The sequence below is a fragment of the Euleptes europaea genome, chromosome 6, assembly GCF_029931775.1.
Source record: "Euleptes europaea isolate rEulEur1 chromosome 6, rEulEur1.hap1, whole genome shotgun sequence".
Classification (NCBI taxonomy): Eukaryota; Metazoa; Chordata; class Lepidosauria; order Squamata; family Sphaerodactylidae; genus Euleptes; species Euleptes europaea.
In genome coordinates, this window is record NC_079317.1 from 80331976 (window position 1) to 80354660 (window position 22685).

Here is a 22685-nt window from a genome sequence, read left to right on the forward strand (position 1 = left end):
GATTATGCCTTGGATAGCCCAAACTAGCCTGATCTCAACAAAACTCAGAAGCTAAGCAAGGTCAGCCCTGATGAATATTTGGATGGGAGACCTCCAAGAAATACCAGGGCTGTGAAGTGGAGGCAGGCAATGGCAAACGACTTCTGAACGTTTCTTACCTTGAAAACCTCACCTGGGGTCACCATATGCCAGATGTGACTTCACAGCAAAAAACCAAAACCAAAATTCTTATGCCACCATGTACCAATGGAACCAGAATTCCTGCTTCTCAGAACATCTGATTATTCAAATATTATGGATAATATGGCTATTCTTATACCTAGGGATTCATTATTCTTATTTCATAACCTTATCATCTGTATAGTTTTTCACAGCTGAAAAGCATAAGAAAATACATCTTTAATACTTAAGGAGAAGATGATAGCAAAGAAAGTCCAAATGAGGGAAAGTACTAAGATTGTGGTTTTTTAAAAGCCAGCAACTCTGCTGCCCTAGTTGTGTTCAAAGCCAGTTTGTACTGAAAAATCACCAAATGGCAAAACAACAACAACCTCAACTAAAATGTTCTGAGACAGCTATAAAGAAGATTGAAACAAAAGTCATTTTCCTACTGTTTCAGAAGTGTTATTTATTTTCATTATGTATAAAGTATCTGTGATCCTGGCATGACATAAACAAGCAAATAAAGCAGGTCCTTGATGCAGAGGGGACATTCACAATTTATGTTACTCAGGACTGGCAATGGAACAAGAACTTAGAGAAAGATAAAGGTGAGTTTCTGAGAGAGTGAGTTTCTGAGAGAGTAGAAATAATGGGTCACATAACCTTGCTGTAAGTTTTTTTTTGGGGGGGTAAAACAGCAAGAAAAAATATATACAGGGAGATCATAAATTGTACAATGTGAACAGAATCATACATTGTAATATGGCTGAATGTAGAAATTCCAGACAGATTTTCCTTTCACCAAATAGACTTTCCTGTAGCGCTTTGTTTTGAAGATGCAGCAGGAGACTTCCTCTTGTGTAAAACTGATGCAAACTTTAAAATTGGTTCAGTATCTGAGTCTAGAACATTTTTCCCTGAGTAGTTTTTTTTAATTTGCAGAATCTTTTACAAGAGGAGCATTAAGAATGTTATTCCTTCTCTGCAATCTGAAATGGTACAGCCTATTTTCACTTCAAAATTCTACCATTTTGTTCTGCTGCGGGTGTAGACCAGGCCTCAGAAATGATAAATTCACCAAAAAGTATGCTATTTCTCCTTTCAGTTCTCAAACAGAAAAGGGGACTCAAAATAAACAGTGCCTCCTCTGTGTAATATCTGATTTATTTTTGTTCCACTTTGTAAATAGCATTGTTCGTTAGTTTTTATTTGAAAAGCACACACTGAAAAGGACCATTGTAAACATAATGTTGACTCTAACGCTAACTTGATCTGCTGCTTTCAGGAATAATATACTCTACAAAATGTTGTGCAGTTTATAATGATCATCCAAAGTGGGTAAATTTCAAATGCATAAATGTATTTGATCATCATAGAACAGTCTTTTTCTCTCTTTTTGAACACATGCCACTGCATTTAATGCCAGACTCAAAAGTGAAACTCAAAAGGAGAGAAAGAGAATGTTGGATAAAATTCAAATACTTTCTTGGAAAATGGCTCTTTGGCAAATATTAGCATCTTTCCCTGTGTTTGGGGGTTAGAATCTAAATACTTGCCTATTCGAGTCATTTGATAATGCTTCAGTTTCCTCCCAGGTCACCTATTAGATGCTTTTATCAGTACTTTATGGTTAGATGTTTGTGTCTGTTTAAGAATTAAAACAGTAGATGTGGGACTGCTGTCAATACTCCACAAATTCTCACCCAAATTTTCAGATTTACATGTTCAGTATTTTAGGTAACAGTATGTCAAGGAACCACATTCAATTATTGTTGCATTAGTTAACATATCCGTTTGGGGCTCTAGTGCTTGCTGGTAATTGTGATTGTGGCTCTCGGCGAGGCATGGATTGAGTATCACTGTAACATTTCCAATCATTTTCCTGCCTGGATAGTCAAGGTAATATGTTGAAGATCTGACTTATTGTGTTTCTCTCTGAACTTTCATTGTTACCGTCTATGGCTCTCTGTGTTGGCTTGGAAAGCTCACTCTTCAGTCTTCTCTGTGCATTAAGAGCTCTGAGTCTCCTTTTTCTTAAAAAAAATCACATTATTTGTATATCTGTTTAATATTTTTACGTTTCATCTTTTCATGTGTCGTGGAAAAAAACCTCATATGTCTGTGCTATCCTATGTTGATTATTTTAGGGAGTGAGCTTGAACAGGTCTATTCAGAAGAAAGTCCTGTTTTATTCAATTGGGCTTACTCTCAGAAGAGTCATTCTTGGCTGGTAAGCCAGGAAGGGGTTTGCCCCAGTCTCTTTGAATGAAACGTGAGGCCAGATTGGCTGAAGAAAGTGTAGTCAGCCAATTGGATAGAGGCGGAAGTTTCTCCCTCGTAATGTACCTTTTGCCAAATAGCTGCAGAAGGAGACAGGCCTGAGTGGGAGATATTCTTTGATGGTGGTCTTGTCATAATTCAGTTAAGTGGTAGTGTCGAGATGTTCTGGTTTTGTGGGTGGGAGCTTGAGTTGCCTGTACGATTGTGAGGTTTCGGGTGCTGCCTACTGCAGCCCACCCTCAATTAAACATTATAATTAATTGATGACATAGATCAGCTAATTTTAATACTGTGGACTCATGTTTTATTGGTTGTACTGGGGCAAAAGTGTTCTTAGAATTGTAGCTTTAACATTTTAATTTTTGATCAGCTTATCCTACTGTATTATCTCTGCCCTCAAATCTTCTTCTGTTTCTTTCTTCTAGTATCTTGAAACACATAGATATGCTTCTTTTCACTGGCTTCCTCAACTTTTCTTTTGTTTCCCTTCCCCATTAAACTGTCTTCACGGCGTTGCCCCTTTTTGTCTATCTTCCTTCATTTCTCTCTATTCTCCACTCCAGTCTTTCTGTTCATCAAACAATAATTTGCTTATTGAATCCCCAATGTCTTGAGCTATTTCTCCTCTGGTTGCAGCCTATCATGCATGAAATGCTCTCCCTTTATATATTTAGCTGGCTGCTGTTTGCTTCACTTAAACATTATTAGAATTGAAGCTTTTTTCCTTTACATTTTCTCCTTGGTACACTTTTTGACTTCCTTGACTCTTATCCTACTTATAGGTCAATGGTTTTTAATACATGTTGCAAAGTTTATTCTTTTTTTTGTCCAAGTCCTCCCTCCAGTTGTCTTTTGTGTTTTAGATTGTAAGCCTGCAGGCAAGGACTCTTGAGAGCCAGCATGGTGTAGTGGTTAAGAGCAGTGGACTCGAATCTGGAGAACCGGGTTTGATTACCCAGTCTTCCAAATGAAGCCTGATGGTTGACCTTGGGCCAGTCACAGTTCTCTCAGAACTCTCTCAGCCCCACCTGCCTCACAAGGTGCCAGTTGGGGGGTGGGAAGGCAAATTGTAAACTGCTTTGAGACTCCTTACGGTGGAGAAAAGCAGGTATAAGGACCAACTCTTCTTCTCGAGAAGAGAGCCAGTGTGGTGTAGTGGTTAAGAGCGGTGGTTTGGAGCAGTGGACTCTGATCTGGAGAACTGGCTTTGGTTCCACACTCCTCCACATGAGCAGCGGAGGCTAATCTGGTAAACTGGATTTGTTTCCCCACTCCTACACACGAAGCCAGCTGGGTGGCCTTGGGCAAGTTACAGCTCTGTTAGAGCTCTCTCATCCCCACCTACCTCACAGGGTGTCTGTTGTGGGGAGGGGAAGGGAAGGAGATTGTAAGCCGGTTTTGAGTCTCCCTTAAGTGGTAGAGAAAGTCGGAATAAAAAACCAACTCCTCCTCCTCCTCTTCTTCCTCTTCCTCCTCCTCCTCCTCCTCTTCTTCTTCTTCATTTCTGCCCTGTGCCAAGTATACTTTGGTAAAATGTTGATGATCTCCGTTTTCACTCTTGTATCTATTAAAGTGCCATTGTTACATTACTGCTGGGCAAATGTTATCCCTTCATAGTAACTCACACATTTAAATTGCAAAAAAAAAATCCCTTTCATTTTATCTTACACTGTATGTTTCATAATTTGAGAATGACATTTCTCCTAGTAACTGCCTGCAATTGTGTTTAATATTTAACACAAGGAAAATGCAAACATGACACTTTGTAGGCGCAAACCACAAGAATTCATGCTGCTGTGTGAATGTAAGAAAGATGATCTGAATGAGCATTGTTGCTTTAAATATAAGTGATTGATATTCATTCCTTGGGTAACCTAATTCTGTTGCTGGGTTTATAAATCACTAGGGAATTCATGTGACATATTGTGGAAGATAAGTCCTATTTAGCCAAGCAGGCACTGTATTACCTCACCACCGCACAGCCATAACTCTTGACACAACCCTTAGGCAAAACTAATCTGACTCTTCTGGCTTCCTTTGTTTTCTCTGCTTCACCCACGCTCCCTGGGTTTTAGTACACAAGTTAATGGCTCTTGGGAAATGAAGACAAACTAAAGTGTAATGGGTAGTGAAATCAGTTGACAAATAAAGTCAATTTGGTAAAGAAAGAAAAATACGAAGGGCCGGTGGAGGCAAATATTAGAGAGAAAAATAGCTTACTGTAATGTATGCCAAGTATCATGGATTTTTTTGTGCCGATAGCTATGGATAAAACATGCCTTTGTGAAAAATCAAACTGATATTGTGTCACTATAATTAACGGCTCGGGGCCAGTTCTCATTATGCAGGGCAAAACTGAGTTTGCCACTCAAGGCAGTCTTTAGACTGCTTTCATAGCTGTATATTTCACCTATTGGTTCAACTTGGGGACAGTGAGAAATTGGGAGAATGGCACATCCTCCAGTTTTGAGGTCCTGGTCCAGTTGGTAGGATTGCCAAATTCCTGGAGATTTGGGGGTGGAGGCTGGGAAGGCCAGAGTTTGGGAAGCGAAGTGACTTCAACAGGATATAATGTCATTGAGTGCACCTTCCAAAGCAGCCAATTCTCCAGGAGAATTGATCCCTGTCGCCAGAAGATTGGTTGCAATTCCAGGAGGTCTCCAGACCCTCCCTGGAGGTTGGCAACCCTACCAGTTGGTGTTCCCTCATGGCTATTATTGAAAGAAACGTAAAGAGATGAGAGATCCAAACATTGATCTTCACATCTCAGTTTGGCCTGAGTATGCACTGTGAGCCATGGTGATGTTATCCCTTCACAACTACTTGCAAGGGCAGAGTTATCATCCTTACCTTGAGAATAAAGACATTTGTTGCCAAACTTTGAAACATGCTTAGAAATGGCAACTGAATACACCTTCTCATCATCCAATACATTTCAATTATGACTGGGGTAGTGAAGATGCTAAAACAAAGTGCAGAAAATGCTCGTGGGGACTGATAGCCCCATGATTTTCACATAATCAGAATCTATTTATGATAATTCTTTTTGTGTAAGCTGGTTTTTGACTGTAATAAATAAATAAATAAATAAACGATTATGATGATGATAATCAGAATCATGCTCTTGGTCTTATTCTAAGTTAAGCATAAAATGACCCTGTTCTCTAACACAAGGAGGCAAGCTAGCATCCTGTTTTCACTTCCCTCCTATTATTTACTGGTGATCAGCCCTTTGAACTAAGGAGGATTTATATACCTTGACCCAGACACTGAGATGTGGAAGACAGTGGTGCCATGAACTGATGAAAATATGATTTATATCTTACTGGTGGTATTATAGGACCTTGAATTTAGTAGGCTTTTATGGCACTGTTTGATGAAATAGTACACTGTACAATGTGTTTTTTGCAACAACTCCCAGTTGCTACAGTATAAATGGAAGAAATGATGTACCTTTCATTGTTTTGTTTCTGAAATTATCAAGGTGAAATTAAGCACTAGACCATTGGCCATTAAAGATCCACTATCTGTACCACAGCCTTCAGTTTGCAAGATCTGAGCAAGGCTGTCAAAGATAGGACATTTTGGAGGACTTTCATTCATAGGGTCGCCATGAGTCGAAAGCGACTTGACTGCACTTAACACACACACACACACACACACACACACACACATCTGTACCTACAATGTATGGATTGGGATTTATTTATTTTTCATTTTGATTGTCTGTTATCTCCTCTTTCTCTGTAATAAAATTGATTTTGGGGAATCATTAAGGAAATGAAAAAAACACCCTATATAAAACAATTTATGAGAAAAATAAAACCCATCGTATTGGTATTTATTTAATGTTTTATTGTTAATCTTTTGAGCTGGTCATCAAAGTTTGAAGACATGGGGGAAGATAAAGGTAGGTTGGCTGTTGGATGGGAAGGAGAGAAAGAAGCAGGAAAAGAGGAGAGGCTATGGGGGCTTTCAGAGAAGGCAAAGGGCAAAACGAGATGCTCACTGCAAGTTCTTGTGAGTTCCCACAAGGTTATTATATTATTGCATAGTTTTAAAATATTTATTTGGTGCTAATATTTTTACAGTGTTCACTGCTTTTACATCTTGTATATAAAAATGAGATAATTATAATGAACTATAGCTTCTTTATATTTCTTTAGATTATTGATGAAGAAGAAACACAGTTCATGAGTAATTGTCCTGTGGCTGTTACTGAAAGCACACCAAGGAGAAGGACACGCATTCAAGTTTTTTGGACAGCACCTTCTTTGGGCACGGGCTGTGTAATTTTGAAGTAAGTAATTTGATGTTTCAAATACACTGATGAAACTTTGCTCAATTGAATGTTTGGGGAAGCATGCAGATGCCTGATGTTCCTGATGCTTGTTGATAATATGGTAGTGTTTTGTTCCTGCATCTCACAGAAATAATACATGGTGAAGCTTTCAATAGCCAGAAAATACTGGATAGCTTTATTGTCTCTAGATTCATACAGGCATGGGGATAAAGTACTGCCTGCTTCTTGTTCCCAGAGTGCCATCTAACTTGCTAGTGCAGTAGATGAGCATACATGGATTTTTGTACAGTCAGGATCTTCTGGAATCCTGGTTTATATCAAGGAACGGATCAATCTTAAATATTACAGGTTATCTCAGAGGTTTTGAACTAATTCCTGAAAATTACAGGGTGGTTCACATTCTAGATGTGGTCAAGTGCAGGGTTTGGTCTTGGGCTTTTACACACATGGATGTGTGCACATGCACCCCCATGTGCCTTCACACCACACACACTCCCCTTCCCTGTAAAATGTGTTATATGATCAGTCTTTTAGACACATATATTCCTCATCACATACAACTCCCACAGACATGGGTCACAGGGAAGGGTGTAAGTTCTCCATCATTTTAAAATATGGTTGACCATGCATGAACCTGAAGAATGAGGATGGCTTTTCTGATCTCTGCTTGTTACAAGGAGTAGTGTCCAAATGGAAAGGTTCCCACTGTTACCAATACCAAATAGTGGAACTTGCTGTGTGACCTGGAGCCATCACAAATTAAGTTTCCCTGCTCCTCATATGTCATGGTGGTTGCCTTTAGGAATGGAAAAGCTGACTTCACAAGGCTCTTATTACACAAGGAAGGGGCTGGGAATAGCAGCCTAACTTCAGATCAGCACTTTTTGAGGCTACAGTTAGAAGTGTCTTTCAGTGTCTGTCAACTTGAGGAAGAGGATTACATAAAAACACAAGAAAAGCCATGTTGAATCAGACCAAGGGCCATCAAGTCCAGCAGTCTGTTCACACAGTGGCCAACCAAGTGCTTCTAGGAAGCCCACAAGCAAGACAACTGCAGAAGAATTATCCTGCCTGTGTTCCAAAGCACCTAATGTAATAGGTGCATGTTCCTCTAATACTGGAGATAATAGGTATGCATCATGACTAGGGGTGTTTTTGGTATTTTTCAGGTTTGGGTATATTAGACTCGTGAAGTTTCGCAAAAGCCGGAAAAAGCCAAATACCTAATTCAACTTTTCCTGAAAAATATGGGGTGCCCAGCTGAAGGCTGGGCTTGGAGCGAGTCCAGCCCTAAGTTCTGCGTCCCACTCCGCTGCCACACTCAAGGACTAAAGGCAGGGCTGGCAGGGAGCTTCCAGCCAGCCCCACCTCCAGTTGGCTTCAGCACAGCAGCATATCTCTAGCTAGAAATCAGGTGCCGTGGTGAAGTTGAGCCCAGGATACTTGTGCAGATCATGGAATTATAACACTGGAAATTGAACGTCAATAATCAGTTTCTGTACTCCTGTTCAACTATGCACCAGAGTGAAGGTGCTTTTCCTTATCCCATGCATTCTTGGCTGTCATTGACTTTTGTGGCACAGTGTAAACATAGCACAGCATTGGTAAGCTCGTCAACATTCTCTAATATTTAACTAATGAGTCGGGTGACAGCAGGAGTCTATATTTACCATGTTAGAGATGGGCAACCCCTTCCCCATTAGGAATTTTACAAGCCTTCTGAAACTCTGATTTTCTTCCATCAAAATTCTTCAGGTTCAATTTTTACTGTGTTGACAGGCAATCTAGAAGGTATTATCTGTTCAGTGTTCCATGTGGCTGGCTTCACCTTTAAACTAGGTGCTGGTTTGAAGCGACTGTGCTTGCTCAGGTCACAAATCAACACTGTCATGCTGTACGCTGAGATGAGATACTGTATGGAGAGATTATTTGTAAACTCCCAGTGCCACATATAAATCGGGGTTCAGTTGTGTGGCCTCCAAGTCTGCTTTGAATTTTAGTTTGTGCAAAAATTCTGTGTCAACTCCAAGCCCGTGTTACCTCTTGTCCAAACACAGTCAAAGCATACTTTTCTACAGAACATTAAAATATATTATTTACTGCGAGGGATCCAGACTAAATTTTCTACTCATACAAGGCATTTTTTTGTGGAACAGAATGTTCCTGCCCCTCCCCCTTCCACTGCAGCCCACTGATCTCCCCAAAATGCTGCACCTGGGGTGTACAGAAAATCCTCAGGAACGTGAGAGGCAACATGGGGGTCTAAAGCAGGAAGAGGGAACTAATAATTATCCCAACCGTCCATTAGATGAAAATTTAGTCTGGATCTAACCCATTGTTTATTTATAGCTGTTTTATTTCAGACATTTATTTCCTATCAACAAGACATAAGTAAAGGATTACCAAATAAAATAGCAAGAAATGAAGGCTGCAATCCTGAAAGGGGCACGGCGAAGCTCATTAGGAGCCAGCTTGACCCCGTGCCGGCATACCTGCAACTTTACCATGGCGCAAAGTGGCACAGACGCCAGGGCAGGGGCAAACACGCTGGCGCTGGGGAGCCATGGAGCTGCGCTGGCCTCCATTGCCGCCACTGCTATACCAGCAGGGAAATCCCAGAAGGGAAATCCTGCGCCAGCATGGGGGGGCATTCCTAGGGGCAGAGCTGGCGTTAGTCAGCTTCCAGACCCCTTTCGCCTTGGGAACACCCCCTCAAGCTGCGGTGTTGCTACACCACCAACATAGGTGGTGTAGGTTCGCTAAACCTTATGGGGGATTTTCAGCTATTTTTTTCATTAAAAAAACCTTTTGCAGCCAGGAAGCCTCTGGAGGTGGCATGGCTGTGCCGCTCCCAGTTGCTGCCTAACTGCCCCCCTCCCCCGGAATGGGTTGCTTCCCATAGATAAAACTATTAAACAGCAGTACATAAAGAAGACATTGTTTTCAGCAAGAGGGGGGGGAAATGAGAATATCACCTTAAGCCCTTGGAACACAGGTTTTCACAGGGTACCAGGAGGCCAGCCAATCTGGTACCAGGTCAGGATCTAAGGTGAGGTTATTCCGCTGTTGCAAAAGATCACTGCACAGGAGAGTCTTGCTTAAAATGAACTGAGTTTGCAACATTGTGATCCTTCATATATTCTGCTTACCTCTCTCTGGCAAATATGAATGAAGAAAAGTGAAGCTGTTTATAAAATTCAAACTCCCCTCTCCAAGTATCAGTTGCTTGAAAAGAACCTGTTGTGTTTTACTGGATAGAATACAAAAGAATGAAGCATATCAAACTCTATACAGCTATGTTTATTGGGATTTGTGGGAGACAGTGATTAACAGGATAATGTAGCACTAAGTTGCTGTGTGGGGTTAGTATGGTACATAGCAATTATGATTGTGCATTTGGCATAAACTAAAACTATGTACATTTTTCCACTAGGATATAGGCTTTGAGCACATCCAAATTATAGGCTTTACTATAAGCCTTTTTTCTTTGTCACCTCCTCACTCCCACATCAATGCATACAAATGCTGGACACCATTTTTCTTAATCATTGTGGGATCCATGAAAGCTATAATGATAGCATGAAAAACAAAGCACTTTTAAAAAGAAATAGAAAATCAGCTGTGCAAAATGCTTATATTCTGCAATATCTAGGGGAAATTTTGTACCTTAAATTTGGGTAGAGACAAACATTTACAGGGTGTTTACAGTTCACATCTATTTCTGGGGTCACATATTCTTGGGGGGGGGGAGATGCTAACTGATGCTATAAGTGCTGTCCACAGTGTACCTAGTCCCATTCTGTTTTGGGAAACAGTTCTTTACACAGAAAGGGAGGAATGACAACAGCCTGTGTAGCAGTGGGCCAGGAAAGACCCATAAGGAGACCTTGAGAAAGTAGTGTAGCTGTTTTGGGGTGGGGTGTGGATGTTTGTGTTAAGTGCCGCTTTTGACTCATGGCGATCCTATGAATTAATGTCCTCCAAAACGTCCTATTGTTAACAGCCTTGTTCAGGTCTTGCAAACTGAGGGCCATGGCTTCCTTGACTGAGTCAATACATCTCATGTTGGGTCTTCCTGTTTTCCTACTGCCTTCAACTTTTCCTAGCATTATTGTCTTTTCCAGTGACTCTTGTCTTCTTATAATGTGATCAAAGTATGATAGCCTCCGTTTATCCATTTTAGCTTCCAGGAAGAGTTCAGGCTTGATTTGCTTAGAACCCACTGATTTGTCTTTTGGGCAGTCCACGGTATTCATAAACCTCTCTTCCAGAACCACATTTCAAATGAATCAGCTTTCATCCTGCCAGCTTTCTTCATTGCCCAACTTTCATACCCATACATAGTAATAGGGAATACTATGGCATGAATTAACTTGATCTTGGTAGCCAGTGACACATCCTTACACTTAAGAATCTTTTCTAGCTCCTTCATGGTTGCCCTTCTCAGTCTCAACTTCCTTCTGATTTCTCGGTTGCTGTCTCCCCTTCGGTTGATGATGGAGCCAAGATATAGAAAACCTTGAACAATTTCAGTTTCTTCATCATCAACCTTAAAGTTGGGTAATTCCCCAGTAGTAATTTCTTTTCTGTTCTTGATGTTCAGCTTTAATTCTGCTTTAACACTTTCTATGTTAACCTTCATCAGGAGTTTGTTTCAAGTCTTCACTATTTTCTGCCAGTAATGTGATGTCATTTGAGTATCTCAAATTCTTAGTGTTCCTTCTGACAATTTTCACTCCACTTTCTTCTAAATCTAATCCAGTTTTCCTTACAATATGTTCCACATATAGATTGAAGAGATAGGGAGATAAAATACATCCTTGTCTGACACGTTTTTCAACTGGGAGTCATTCTGTTTCTCCATGTTCTGTCCTAACGGTATTCTCTTGTTCAGAGTACAAGTTGCACATCAAAATGATCAGATGTTGTGGCATACCCATTTATTTTAAAACCAACTATAGCTATTCATGATCCATACAGTCAAAAGCTTTGCTGTTATCTAAGAAACACAATCTGATTTTAAATCCAGCGAAAGTAGGCTGATTGAAAGTTCTCATAATACAAACCAATGGAGATTTTTTGCGAAGCTTCTATGGGGGCATTTGGGGAGGTCCCAGATTTTCAGGGTAGCTTTCAGGGACTCTCCTTGCATGAACCCCAAAGTTTGGTGAAGATTGGGTCAGGGGGTCCGGTGTTATGGGCTCTGGAGAGGTCACCCCTCCCTCCTCCATAGACAAGCATTAGCCGATTAGCGAACCAACGGAGAATCTGACTCTTACCTTCCTGCTTGGGTATGAAGGTGGGTGGGGTGACCTCTTCCAGACCGTATAACTTCGGACCCCCTGACCCAATCTTAACCAAACATGGGGGTTCTTGAAAGGAGAGTCCCTGCCAGCTACCCTGCAGGTTTGGCGACTCTACCTCAAAAAATGCCCCCTGAGGTCGAATTTTTTCAGGAAACCCGAAAATAAACCAAATTCCCATATTTACCAGTATGGGAATTGAGCTTACCAGGAACAAACATTAAGCTAACTCACCTGTAATTTTCTGAGTCCCCCTGGAACCTTTCTTATAAATGGGTGTTACATTGACCATTTTCCAGTCCTCTGGTACAGACGTTGATCTAAGGGACATGTTACATATCTTTGTTAGGAGTTCAGCAGTTTCCCATTTGAGTTCTTGAAGAACTCTAGGATGAATACCGTCTGGTCCCTGTGACTTGTTAGTTTGCAGTTTGTCTAGATGTTCTAAGACTTCCTGCCTTGTTACCACTTGTTCTTATTCCACCCAACCATGGTTTGGAAGATGAGGTACATTGTAGTGGTGTGGTGGTTAGAGTGCTGGACTAGAATCTGGGAGACTTAGGTGTGAATCCCCCCCCCCACGTGCCATGGAAGTTTGCTGGGAGACCTTCGGCCAGTCACACGATCTGAGCTTAACCTGCATCACAGGGTTGTAGTGAGGGCAAAATGGAATAGATGAGCATAATGTAAGCCACTTTGGGGAAGTGAATAATGAAGTGAGTAAATAAATAAATCTGAACCAAGCCTCTGGGTACACGTGCAACACTTAATGTTTATAAATATCTTAAGTGTATGCATTAATGGAAGCCTTATGTGGGATCATGTAACCACTAAATCCACAAGAGATTTACTTGAGTCTCTGTCTTATTGTTGAAGGAAGAGTGTTTTGGTATGGAGTTGTATAATCATGCTGCTGTTTTGAATGTGTTGTCTTAATTTATATTGTGTTCGTATTGATTTTTGTGAATGTAGTCAGCTGTGTTAAGCTTAGAAGAAGCAGAAGAGAAAAATGTTATATGAGTAAATAAACGAATTCAGGCAGCTAATGTGATTTTTGTGAGATGTAATCAATTAAATTTTTATACATGTTGTTTACTGGCCAATCCCAAGTGTCCACCAAATATGTGAGCAGGATTGTATTTGTTGGTTGGCAAGCAGCAACTTATCTTCTGAAACTGTCAAATAATTTTATTACAATGTTACTTTGAGGTCTGTTGTGGTAGAAATTGTGTTCATGCTTAACTGGCAAGGGACGTGTTTTATTCTTTTTAAGACTAAGCGTGGAATTTGTTATTATTCAGCATAAATAATTCCTCTTATGGTTTATTCATGTGTCTCTGTTTGGATGGAAGTAGCTACTGGAGGGGCTGAGAAATTTCGAAAGCACACAAAGGCTGCCAAATTTGAGATTTGGCAGATCACGAAAGACCATTTACATGTATTTTTTAAAAATCTCATTCATTTGGGAAATTGTGCAGATGGAACCCTATCCCTAAGTGGAAGCAAAAAATTATGCAGATATTAGAAGATGTACCTTGAACTTCCTTTGGGTGTCTACCTGGTAGATTTGATATGTAGCTTCTAAATATAGTAGTTCCTTCTTGTTCTGAAGCTTTTCAATGTGAGATTTGTGAATCTCTGGGATTTGGAACTCTATATTTGTCTTTACTTTGATGAGTCCTGGCTTTCATCGCAATGATCATTCTCAGATATCACCTTGTGAAAATGCTTTTACTTTGCAGTATTTTCCCAATAGGAGTCCTGGGCTACTTGAAACATTCTTCCATGTGATATGCGGAGAGTATAATGTGTAACAGAAGCACTTCACTGGTAAATGCACACATATCCAGAATTGATGAGTGTTGTGGTGGAAGCTGCTGTGGCAATATCTTCAAAGGGCCCGGGGCATCTGTCATGTTATCCATCTATGTGTGACCTAGGGACAGATGGGACACACTGTGTGGAGGAAGGCCTTGTCTGTTTTAAGTGACTCATGACATTTTAAACATTGAACAACAGTAGAATCCATAGTGAAGAACTTTGAACACATGAAGCTGCCTTATACTGAATCAGACCCTTGGTCCATCAAAGTCAGTATTGTCTACTCAGACCGGCAGCCCCTCTCCAGGGTCTCAGGCTGAGATCTTTGACATCACCTACTTGCCTAGTCCCTTTAATTGGAGATGCTGGGGATGGAACCTGGGACCTTCTGCGTGCCAAGCAGAGGCTCTACCACTGAGTCACTGTACAACTGTAATCTATGTGGGAGGAATTGTACTGCTCTGCAAACCTTCAGAGCTTTAAACGGATAACATCAACAGCTGCTTCCATCACATCTTTTAATTACCGCTGCCAAGCCCTGAGTCAAAGTCTTGGTATCAGCTCTTCATTTAACTTTCCAAAATTCAACTTTGACCAGTTATTTAGAGCTAGAAAACTCCATGGCACACTTTTTGATAGGTGTGTGATTTTATTTAAAGCTTGCCTAGAAATCTAAAGGAACTTATACAAATCATAATTGGGTTGTGTTCCCTACCTCAAACCAAATTTCAATTGAATCTTAGGCTACTAAAATGTCCCCATTCCCAGCCTATGTTTCTGGCGCCAGAAGTGTGGGCTCAGGACTTACCTTGAGCCCCGGTATGTTGTCCCACACTGGGGTGGCTTGGGGAGGGTGCCGGGTGATGTAACTTTTTTTGTATTTGTAGGGCTATTTTTCTACCCCAAGCATATATGACTCTGTAGTGAGGTACATGTTTTCCATTGAAGCCAACCTACAGACAACTATAACACTTCCCTTCAATGCTTCTCTGGATCAGTATTCCTTTGAGAAATCATTTAACGGCACAAAAGGCTTTTCAACTGTATCTTTCAGTTATATCTGTGTGCTGACCTTCCTCCTCTGAGCTCTGTGTGCTATACGTGGGGTTATCCTCAATATGTCCATATTAATAATCTTATATTAGTCATCAAGTCATATTCTGCAATACGTTTTGCATTCCTGCATACAATAATATGATCATCCCTTTACAACATGCATGAACTAGCATATTTTTGAATGCCTTAAGATGTTTTGTGTGCTCCTCTATAATCCCAATAATAAGTTTGTAAATGGAAACTTGCCAATATCTTTGTTGCCACTATCTGGTTTATTGAGGACAAGCAGGGGACGTGCAAGTACTTGTGGGAAGCAAACTTCTGAAATCTTGCAACTCAGTTGTTTAGAAAATATATGCCAAAGAAGTTTCTCCTCCCCAACTATTTCTTCTTTTCCTTCCATGAAAGCCTCCATAGCTTCTGCCCTTTTCTTGCTTCCTTTTTCCTTCCCACCCACCAGCCAACTTACCTTTATCTGCCCCCCCCCCATCTTCAGCTATATTTATTATTTCATTTGTACCTAGGGTTGCCAGCCTTCAGGTAATAGCTGGAGATCTCCTGCAATTACAACTGATCTCCAGCCAATAGAAATCAGTTCATCTGGAGAAAATGGCTGCTTTGGCAATTTCACTCCATGGCATTGAAGTCCCTCCCTGAACCCCGCCCTCCTCAGGCTCTACCCCAAAAACCTCCCACTGGTGGCAAAGAGAGACCTGGCAACCCTATTTGTACCTAGCCTTTCTCCACAATGGGAACCCAAAGCAGCTCATACCTGTCCTCCATTTTCTGCTCTCCTTCATTTTATCATCACAACAACCCTGTGAGGTTTTTAATCTCAAGAGGTTTTTTCTAAAGAAGCTTTTTTTCTGCAGATCTAGGGCTATGCTTAGAATTAGATACATTGATGACACTTGTGCTACTCACACATCATGACAGCCCTTCCATGTCATGTGATGAGCAGATAGGTTACTATGTTCTGTTGCTCAGTTTTATGGTAGGGTCACGTGCTTCATTACAGTCACATCTATACATTTATGATTTCACATACAAACTTCTGAAATCTTGCAACTCAGTTGTTTAGAAAATATATGCCAAAGAAAAATATGTGGTTGCTAATACTGAGTCATGCTGTTTGCACTGCAGTTCCCATAGATAAAAATTCTGTAAATTATGTATGTGACAGAGAAAGCAATAGCCATATTATACAAATACACACATCATCAAGTATATTGAACTTCTGTGTCCTTGCAGGAGGGGTTATCCATCTGTGGAGGAAAGTTACTAATAATTTAAGTTAGAAAAATGTTATTTCAATGAACCGAGATGTTAACAATTTTCTACCATCTGTTCTCAGTGTTTCAACATACAGGATATGATTTGGTTATTTGTATTATGCAAATTGTATAAAATATTATATAGCTTTAATTAGCAACATTTACAACACTGAAATATCCATGCATATTGTGGGCATTAATTAGCATTCTCAAGACTATATAAAAATGTTTTGGAAAAAGTAGTCAATTATTGAATCAGTGGAATCTTGTGACTCTTTTGCAATGTTTGTTGGTGTCCTTTTTCAGAGTAAACGTAAAGGGTTTTGCTTGTTCAGTCAGGAATGATATTTGTGTGGTTGAATATCTGTGAGAGGTAATGATCTTCACATTATCACTCTGGGTATCTTTCTAGAAGCTATACTTACCACAGTAATTGACACATCCCCTCCTGCTCTTCAGTAATGTACACAATGTGAACTCCCCCCCCTCTGTGTTTCTTATCCCCTGCCATTGCCTTCCTCTGCATAACAACCTTGTTATTCCTTGGTGGAATCCCATCCAAGTACTAACCAGGGCTGACCCTGCTTAGATTCTGACAAGATCAGGCTAGCCTGGGCCATCCAGGTCAGGGCATGCTCATTTTACAAACCAATACAAACTTCTCAGAGAAATTATGCTCAGTTTGTAATATATCTGAATGTTACAGGTTGGACTCATTTGTATTGCAAGCTAGGTATTTTCAAAGTCTGGCAATCCCACTTGGTTGGCTTGGTAGTAGAAAATTCACCATAAAGTAAACTAGACAGTGTTGTAGAGATAGCAGTCCCTGTAATAAGCATCAGTTACATTGACTCTGAAAGTTTTATGATAGCAGAGCATTTCCATTTTGTAAGCAGCTGAAACAGATCTGTGCAGCCCCAAATGTTTGTGAAATGTGCTCTTTAAAAGACATTGCAATTATTTCATCTGAAATATTCCTTTATTAATAGAGCATACAATTTTGTTAAATATTAAGCTCTTTGCTAATTATTACTCATCTTTACAAGTTGTTTGACTTTAGGCAAACTTAACATATTTGCAATACAAGATGAAATAAGTAAGGCTTTGGCTGTGTGGGGGGCTGTGCTGCTTCTTTCTAAAGTGAAAAAAAAGTTGTTTTGGAGGGGCCGTGGCTCAGCGGTAGAGTATCTGCTTGGCATGCAGAAGGTCCCTGGCATCTCCAGTTAAAGGGACTAGGCATGTAGGTGATGTGAAAGACCCCTACCTGAGACCCTGGAGAGCTGCTGCCGGTCTGAGTAGACAATACTGACTTTGATGGATCAAGGGTCTGATTCAGTATAAGGCAGCTTCATGTGTTAATGTGTTCAAATCCCTCCATAAGGCCGCAGATCCAGGCTGAAAAGCAGCAGCAAATGTTTTACCTTTAGTATTCCCTGCCCTCCAAATTAATTTATTCATTTTATGCTATTTCTAACTATGTTACTGAGGGACCAAACTTCTATTGGGAAGCATGAGACAAAATATAGACTTTTTACTCTCCAATCCTTTTGGAGTTTGGGCCTGCTTTGAATTGAAATGAACTTCCTTTAGCGCCCCCCCCCCCAAATTAAGCTTTTTTTGCATCCTTATCTGGCACTGGCAAGTATATCTGGAAAAGTAGAAACCATATGAACGAAGGACCTCTTGTTCCTTGAAGCTATGTATGCTTGTAACTGTGTTCAGGGCTGGAGGGAATCGAATACATTCACCCACTCTGCCAAAATTTTGGAGATTCTTAATGGCAGAATCTGGAATGGCATCTGTAAATAATTCCACACACATACATCCTGCATCTGAGATGCTCAGTAGCAGAGCAGAACTGCCCAAAGGGGAAGCAACTTGGGCAAACAAGGGGCTCTCTGCTTGAGTTCCCATGCAACCGGTTTGCTAATGCTCCATCCTTGCTACTTTGCCTCCCTCCCCCACAAGAAATAGTGCATTAGAGTGCAAGATCACTGAAACTCAACTTGTAACTGTTGTGTAATGAGGCGAAGAAGAAGAGTTGGTTTTTATACTCCACTTTTTGTCTACCTTTAAGGAGACTCAAACTGGCTTACAATTGCCTTGCCTTCCACGCCCCATAACAGACACCTTGTGAGGAAAGTGGGGCTGAGAGAGTTCTGAGAGAGCTGTGACCGGCACAAGGTCACCCAGCTGGCTTCATGTGTAGGAGAGGGGAAATCAACCCGGTTCACCAGATTAGAGTCCGCCCTTCATGTGGAGAAGTGGGGAATCAAACCCAGTTCTCCAGATTAGAGTCTGCCACTCTCATGTTCTCATGCTGGACCCAACCATGGTGAAGTAAATATTAGTTAGGAGAAAAATTCCTTTATAATCTCCTGTGAGACAGGAGAGCTGCTAATTTGAGGCATAAGTAATTGATTAAACTATCGATGTGCAAATGTTCTGTACCAGGTTAAATGAATTATTTTAACTTCTTTTAAGGGTAGTTGCAAGGGCCTTAAGATCACATCTATCACTAGCCCCTTAAGCAGGAGGGGCATGTCTAAGGGGCAGTGATAAACATCTTCTGCCTCTGAATTTCCATATTCTGAAGATATGCATATTTTTTAAAAAACAATTTTCCCTCACTGGAATGCTTATCTGCATTGGTAAGGAAGCTGTACCCATAAAGAATCTTTAAAAAAATATTTACCCCTGCTTGCATTTGACACTGTCAGATCTGTGTGCATGACTGGGGAGGAAATACTTACCAGTTTCACCAGTAGTTTCCTTCTCTCTCTCTGTCATATATATATATATATATATATATATATATATTGTCGGTGTCAGTGGGCATTTTTTTAATTTTCCCTTGACGGAACTGTATCTGTGGAGAAGCAATTCTGCAAGGGAAAGGTTAAAAAAAACACTTTACATTCTAAGGCAAGGGAAGGGAGTGACAGGCAAAAACATCTCCCCTTCCTTGTTGTGGAGCTCTTTCTCTGCTGCTGATTGGCATGAAAAGCAGCCGTCCCTGGGTCCATTCCAGGAATACTTTTATCCCCCCACCCCAAAGCTGTGGTTCCAGCCCAGATTCTGTTGAGACAGAATTCATCAACATCTCTAGGAAATACATCACACAACTATTTCATGCATAATGCTGTCCAGCAATGTGCCAATTTTTCAGCCATTAAAATATGATGGAAAGGAGTGTTTACTTTTTTTTCATATTCTGTTTGCCAACTGTTCACATCTGCTTCTTTCCCAGTCTGTTGGTTCCAGTTTTTAAAATGGCTTCTTTTGAAGCTACCCCAAGTCAATCAGCAATCACAGAGGCTGCATGATGATGTAACATTCAATTAGATTTGGCTACCTGGCAACAAAAAGAGTGAAAACAGGAAGTGTTGCCCTGGGAGGGGCCGTGGCTCAGTGGTAGAGCATCTGCTTGGCATGCAGAAGGTCCCAGGTTCAGTCTACGGTATCCCCAGTTAAAGGAACTAGGCAAGCAGGTGATGTGAAAGAACTCTGCTGACTTTGAAGGACCAAGGGTCTGATTCAGTATAAGTAGGGTTGCCAGGTCCCTCTTCACCACCGGCGGGAGATTTTGGGGGTGGAGCCTGTGGAGGGCGGGGTTTGGGGAGGGGAGGGACTTCAATGCCATAGGGTCCAATTGCCACCGCAGGTGATCTGATCTCTATGGGCTGGAGATCAGTTGTATTAGCAGGAGATCTCCTGCTACTACCTGGCAGTTGGCAACCCTAAGTATAAGGCAGCTTCATGTGTTCATGTGACTCAGAACAGCCTTCCTGGTGAGGCAACATAGCTAATCAGATATGGCTACAATATACATGACATGGAATTGCTGATACTCTGCATGGGCAGCCATTTTGCTGGATTCCAAATTCCCGCTTTGAACGAGCACTCAAATGGTAGAGATTTATTTTGCAAGAATATTTTTTCGGCAACAACCTTTCCCCTTCTTTCCCCTTCTTTCGGCAACAACCTTTCCTAACATTTTCTCTATTTCAGATGATTATTTAATATGGATTTAGTTGCCAAGCACACACAGAAATTAGAATTCACGCATTTGATTTACTGTATTCTTTTTCATTTTGAGGTCAATCAGGTAGAGTACATTCAACCACTTCTCATGATTACATACTGACTATATTTACTAACAAATGTTTTGGGAATCTATTCAGTGGTGGACATATAATTTAACCAGACAACTACTGTAACCATTCTTTATGATGCATTGCTCGAGGTAAAGCTGCACTATAATAAATCTGACTGTATATATTAACTGTCAACAAATCAAAGACTTTTTATCTATTGGCTGATAAATGTTAATGATTTTGGGATGGAAGACTATGCTAGGACTTGGTTGTTGTTTTCCAGCACTGACATTAATTTTGCAGAGGTAAGAGTGCACAGATATTTGAATGCAGGCGTTCTATTCCCAAACCTAACGAATGCCCACTGTATCCTCAATCTTGGTGTGGAATGCCAGAAGATGAAGAGATGGGAGATAACTTACAAGTTTCAGGTTTGTTCTTGTCCTGACCAAGTTGACTTCAGAGGGATTAGGAGGGTGGGTTTAGAAATGAGCCATCTTCAAGTACTTGAAGGGCTGTCATATAGAGGATGGTGCCAAGTTGTTTTCTGTTGCTCCAGATGGTTGGACCAAAACCAACGGGTTCAAATTAAATCAAAAGAGTTTCCATCTAAACATTAGGAAGAATTTTCTAACAGAGCGGCTCCTCAGTGGAACAGGCTTCCTCTGGAGGTGGTGAGCTCTCCTTCCCTGGAGGTTTTAAAGCAGAGGCTAGTTGCCCATCTGTCAGCAATGCTGATTCTGTGACCTTAGGCGGTTCATGAGAGGGAGGGCATCTTGGCCATCTTCTGGGCATGGAGTAGGGGTCACTAAGGGTGTGTGTGTGTGGGAAAGTAGTTGTGAAATTCCTGCACTGTGCAGGCGGTTGGACTAGATGACCCTGGTGGTACCTTCCAACTCTATGATTCTATGATTCTATGACTTAGTTTACGATTGGGCTGTAAGTTTGGAAAGACCAGTGGGTTGGCCATGCAAATGATTGCCCAGACAACACTTGTTTGACCATAGAGAGAAAGTTGGGGGGTGGGGGTGGGATAGCTTGTTTGTTTTAAATTTCAGGTCTGGTGCTTCCATTTTTATTTTTACACAAACACTAATATCCATAGAGGTGGGTTATTATACTTTCCTCAGCCTTGAACTGTTAAGAAAGGCAAGCCTGCAGAGAGTCAATGTGAAACAGTAAGATAAATTCCCTGCACTATTGAGTGCTAAGATCTGGGGTTATAGGCCATCCCACTGAAGGGAGTTTTAAGTTGATCGGAACAGGCTCTGGCCTTTAAAGATCCGTCCTTTCTGATCCATTCTGGAATGAATGCTTCACTAATCTGCATTGCAAGGAGGAGAAAGGCAGAGGGGAGAATGTTCCATCATTTCCTACTTATTAGCTGCTTGCAAATGAAAATCATGGTTAATTTAGGAGCCTGACAGCTGTGGAGCATTTGCCATTCCACCACAGCTGTCAGTGGCACTCTGGTTTGTTTTACAAACAGATGTTTAATTTGACTTCAGTGCGGTTGTCAGGTTTTTTTCCCCCTTCCCCTTTTATTTGAGGGGAAATTATGAGAGGAAGGAGAAACTGAAATAAATTGGATGCTCATTGGTTTGTATCTTTCCAAAGCATAAATCTGAGTAATTAATGATGACATCAGAAAACTTTGCGAATGGATGCAGAATGATTGGACCCAATAGTTTTTAAGCCACAGTCACCGATTGAATCCAGCCTCAGTCATTAACACAAAATGGACATTTATAAAATGTGTTCTAGTTCGGTGGACTTCTCCTTGAAGGGCAATGTGCAGGAACAAGTTGTTGTTTAAAAATAGAAATCCATTTTAGCAAAGTTTGGCAATGAAATATTTAAGGAAGGGGAAGTATTTATCTTAAACACTGAAAACTTTATATATCGAGAATGCCATAGCAAAACTACTTAAGATGGAATATTTCTGTTGTGGATACTTTACTGTTGTAACACTTCTCAGTGTCCTAAATACTTTGCCGTTCTCCTAAATGTCCCATTTCTGCCCATTTTGTAATACTGTTTACTTCAGTTGATAGTAAATAATTTTTCATGATGATTACTAATAAAAAAGCCCATTGTTATGGGTGGGATGTGTGTGGAAAGAAGTACAAGGTCTCATGGGTGTGTTTAACACCTATCACACATTTGCTGTGGGATTCCTGACAGTGAGTGCCAGGCAATATCAGTATCATTCTAAGGAGTTAAATCCCACAGAAAAGGAGGATAACCTCAGCTATCCCATCTACTACATTTTAGCTCTTCACTTGCTTCTGGAGATCAGGGCTATTAATAGAAATCCAGTTGTGGCTTTTCAACATCACATTTAGTTGCGCCCTAAACTGTGACTGACATCTTTCCACTATCAGCCATG

The 22685-nt window shown here is 40.8% G+C and overlaps 1 protein-coding gene across 1 annotated transcript in view; it reads left to right on the plus strand.

Annotated features, from left to right (window-relative positions):
* Positions 1-22685, plus strand: part of SPON1 (spondin 1) — a 362076-nt gene that overhangs the window by 68548 nt on the left and 270843 nt on the right. Inside the window, exon 3 of the mRNA XM_056851935.1 lies at positions 6609-6742. Within this exon, the coding sequence (XP_056707913.1) occupies positions 6609-6742 (134 nt within the window). The remainder of the gene's footprint in view (positions 1-6608; positions 6743-22685) is intronic.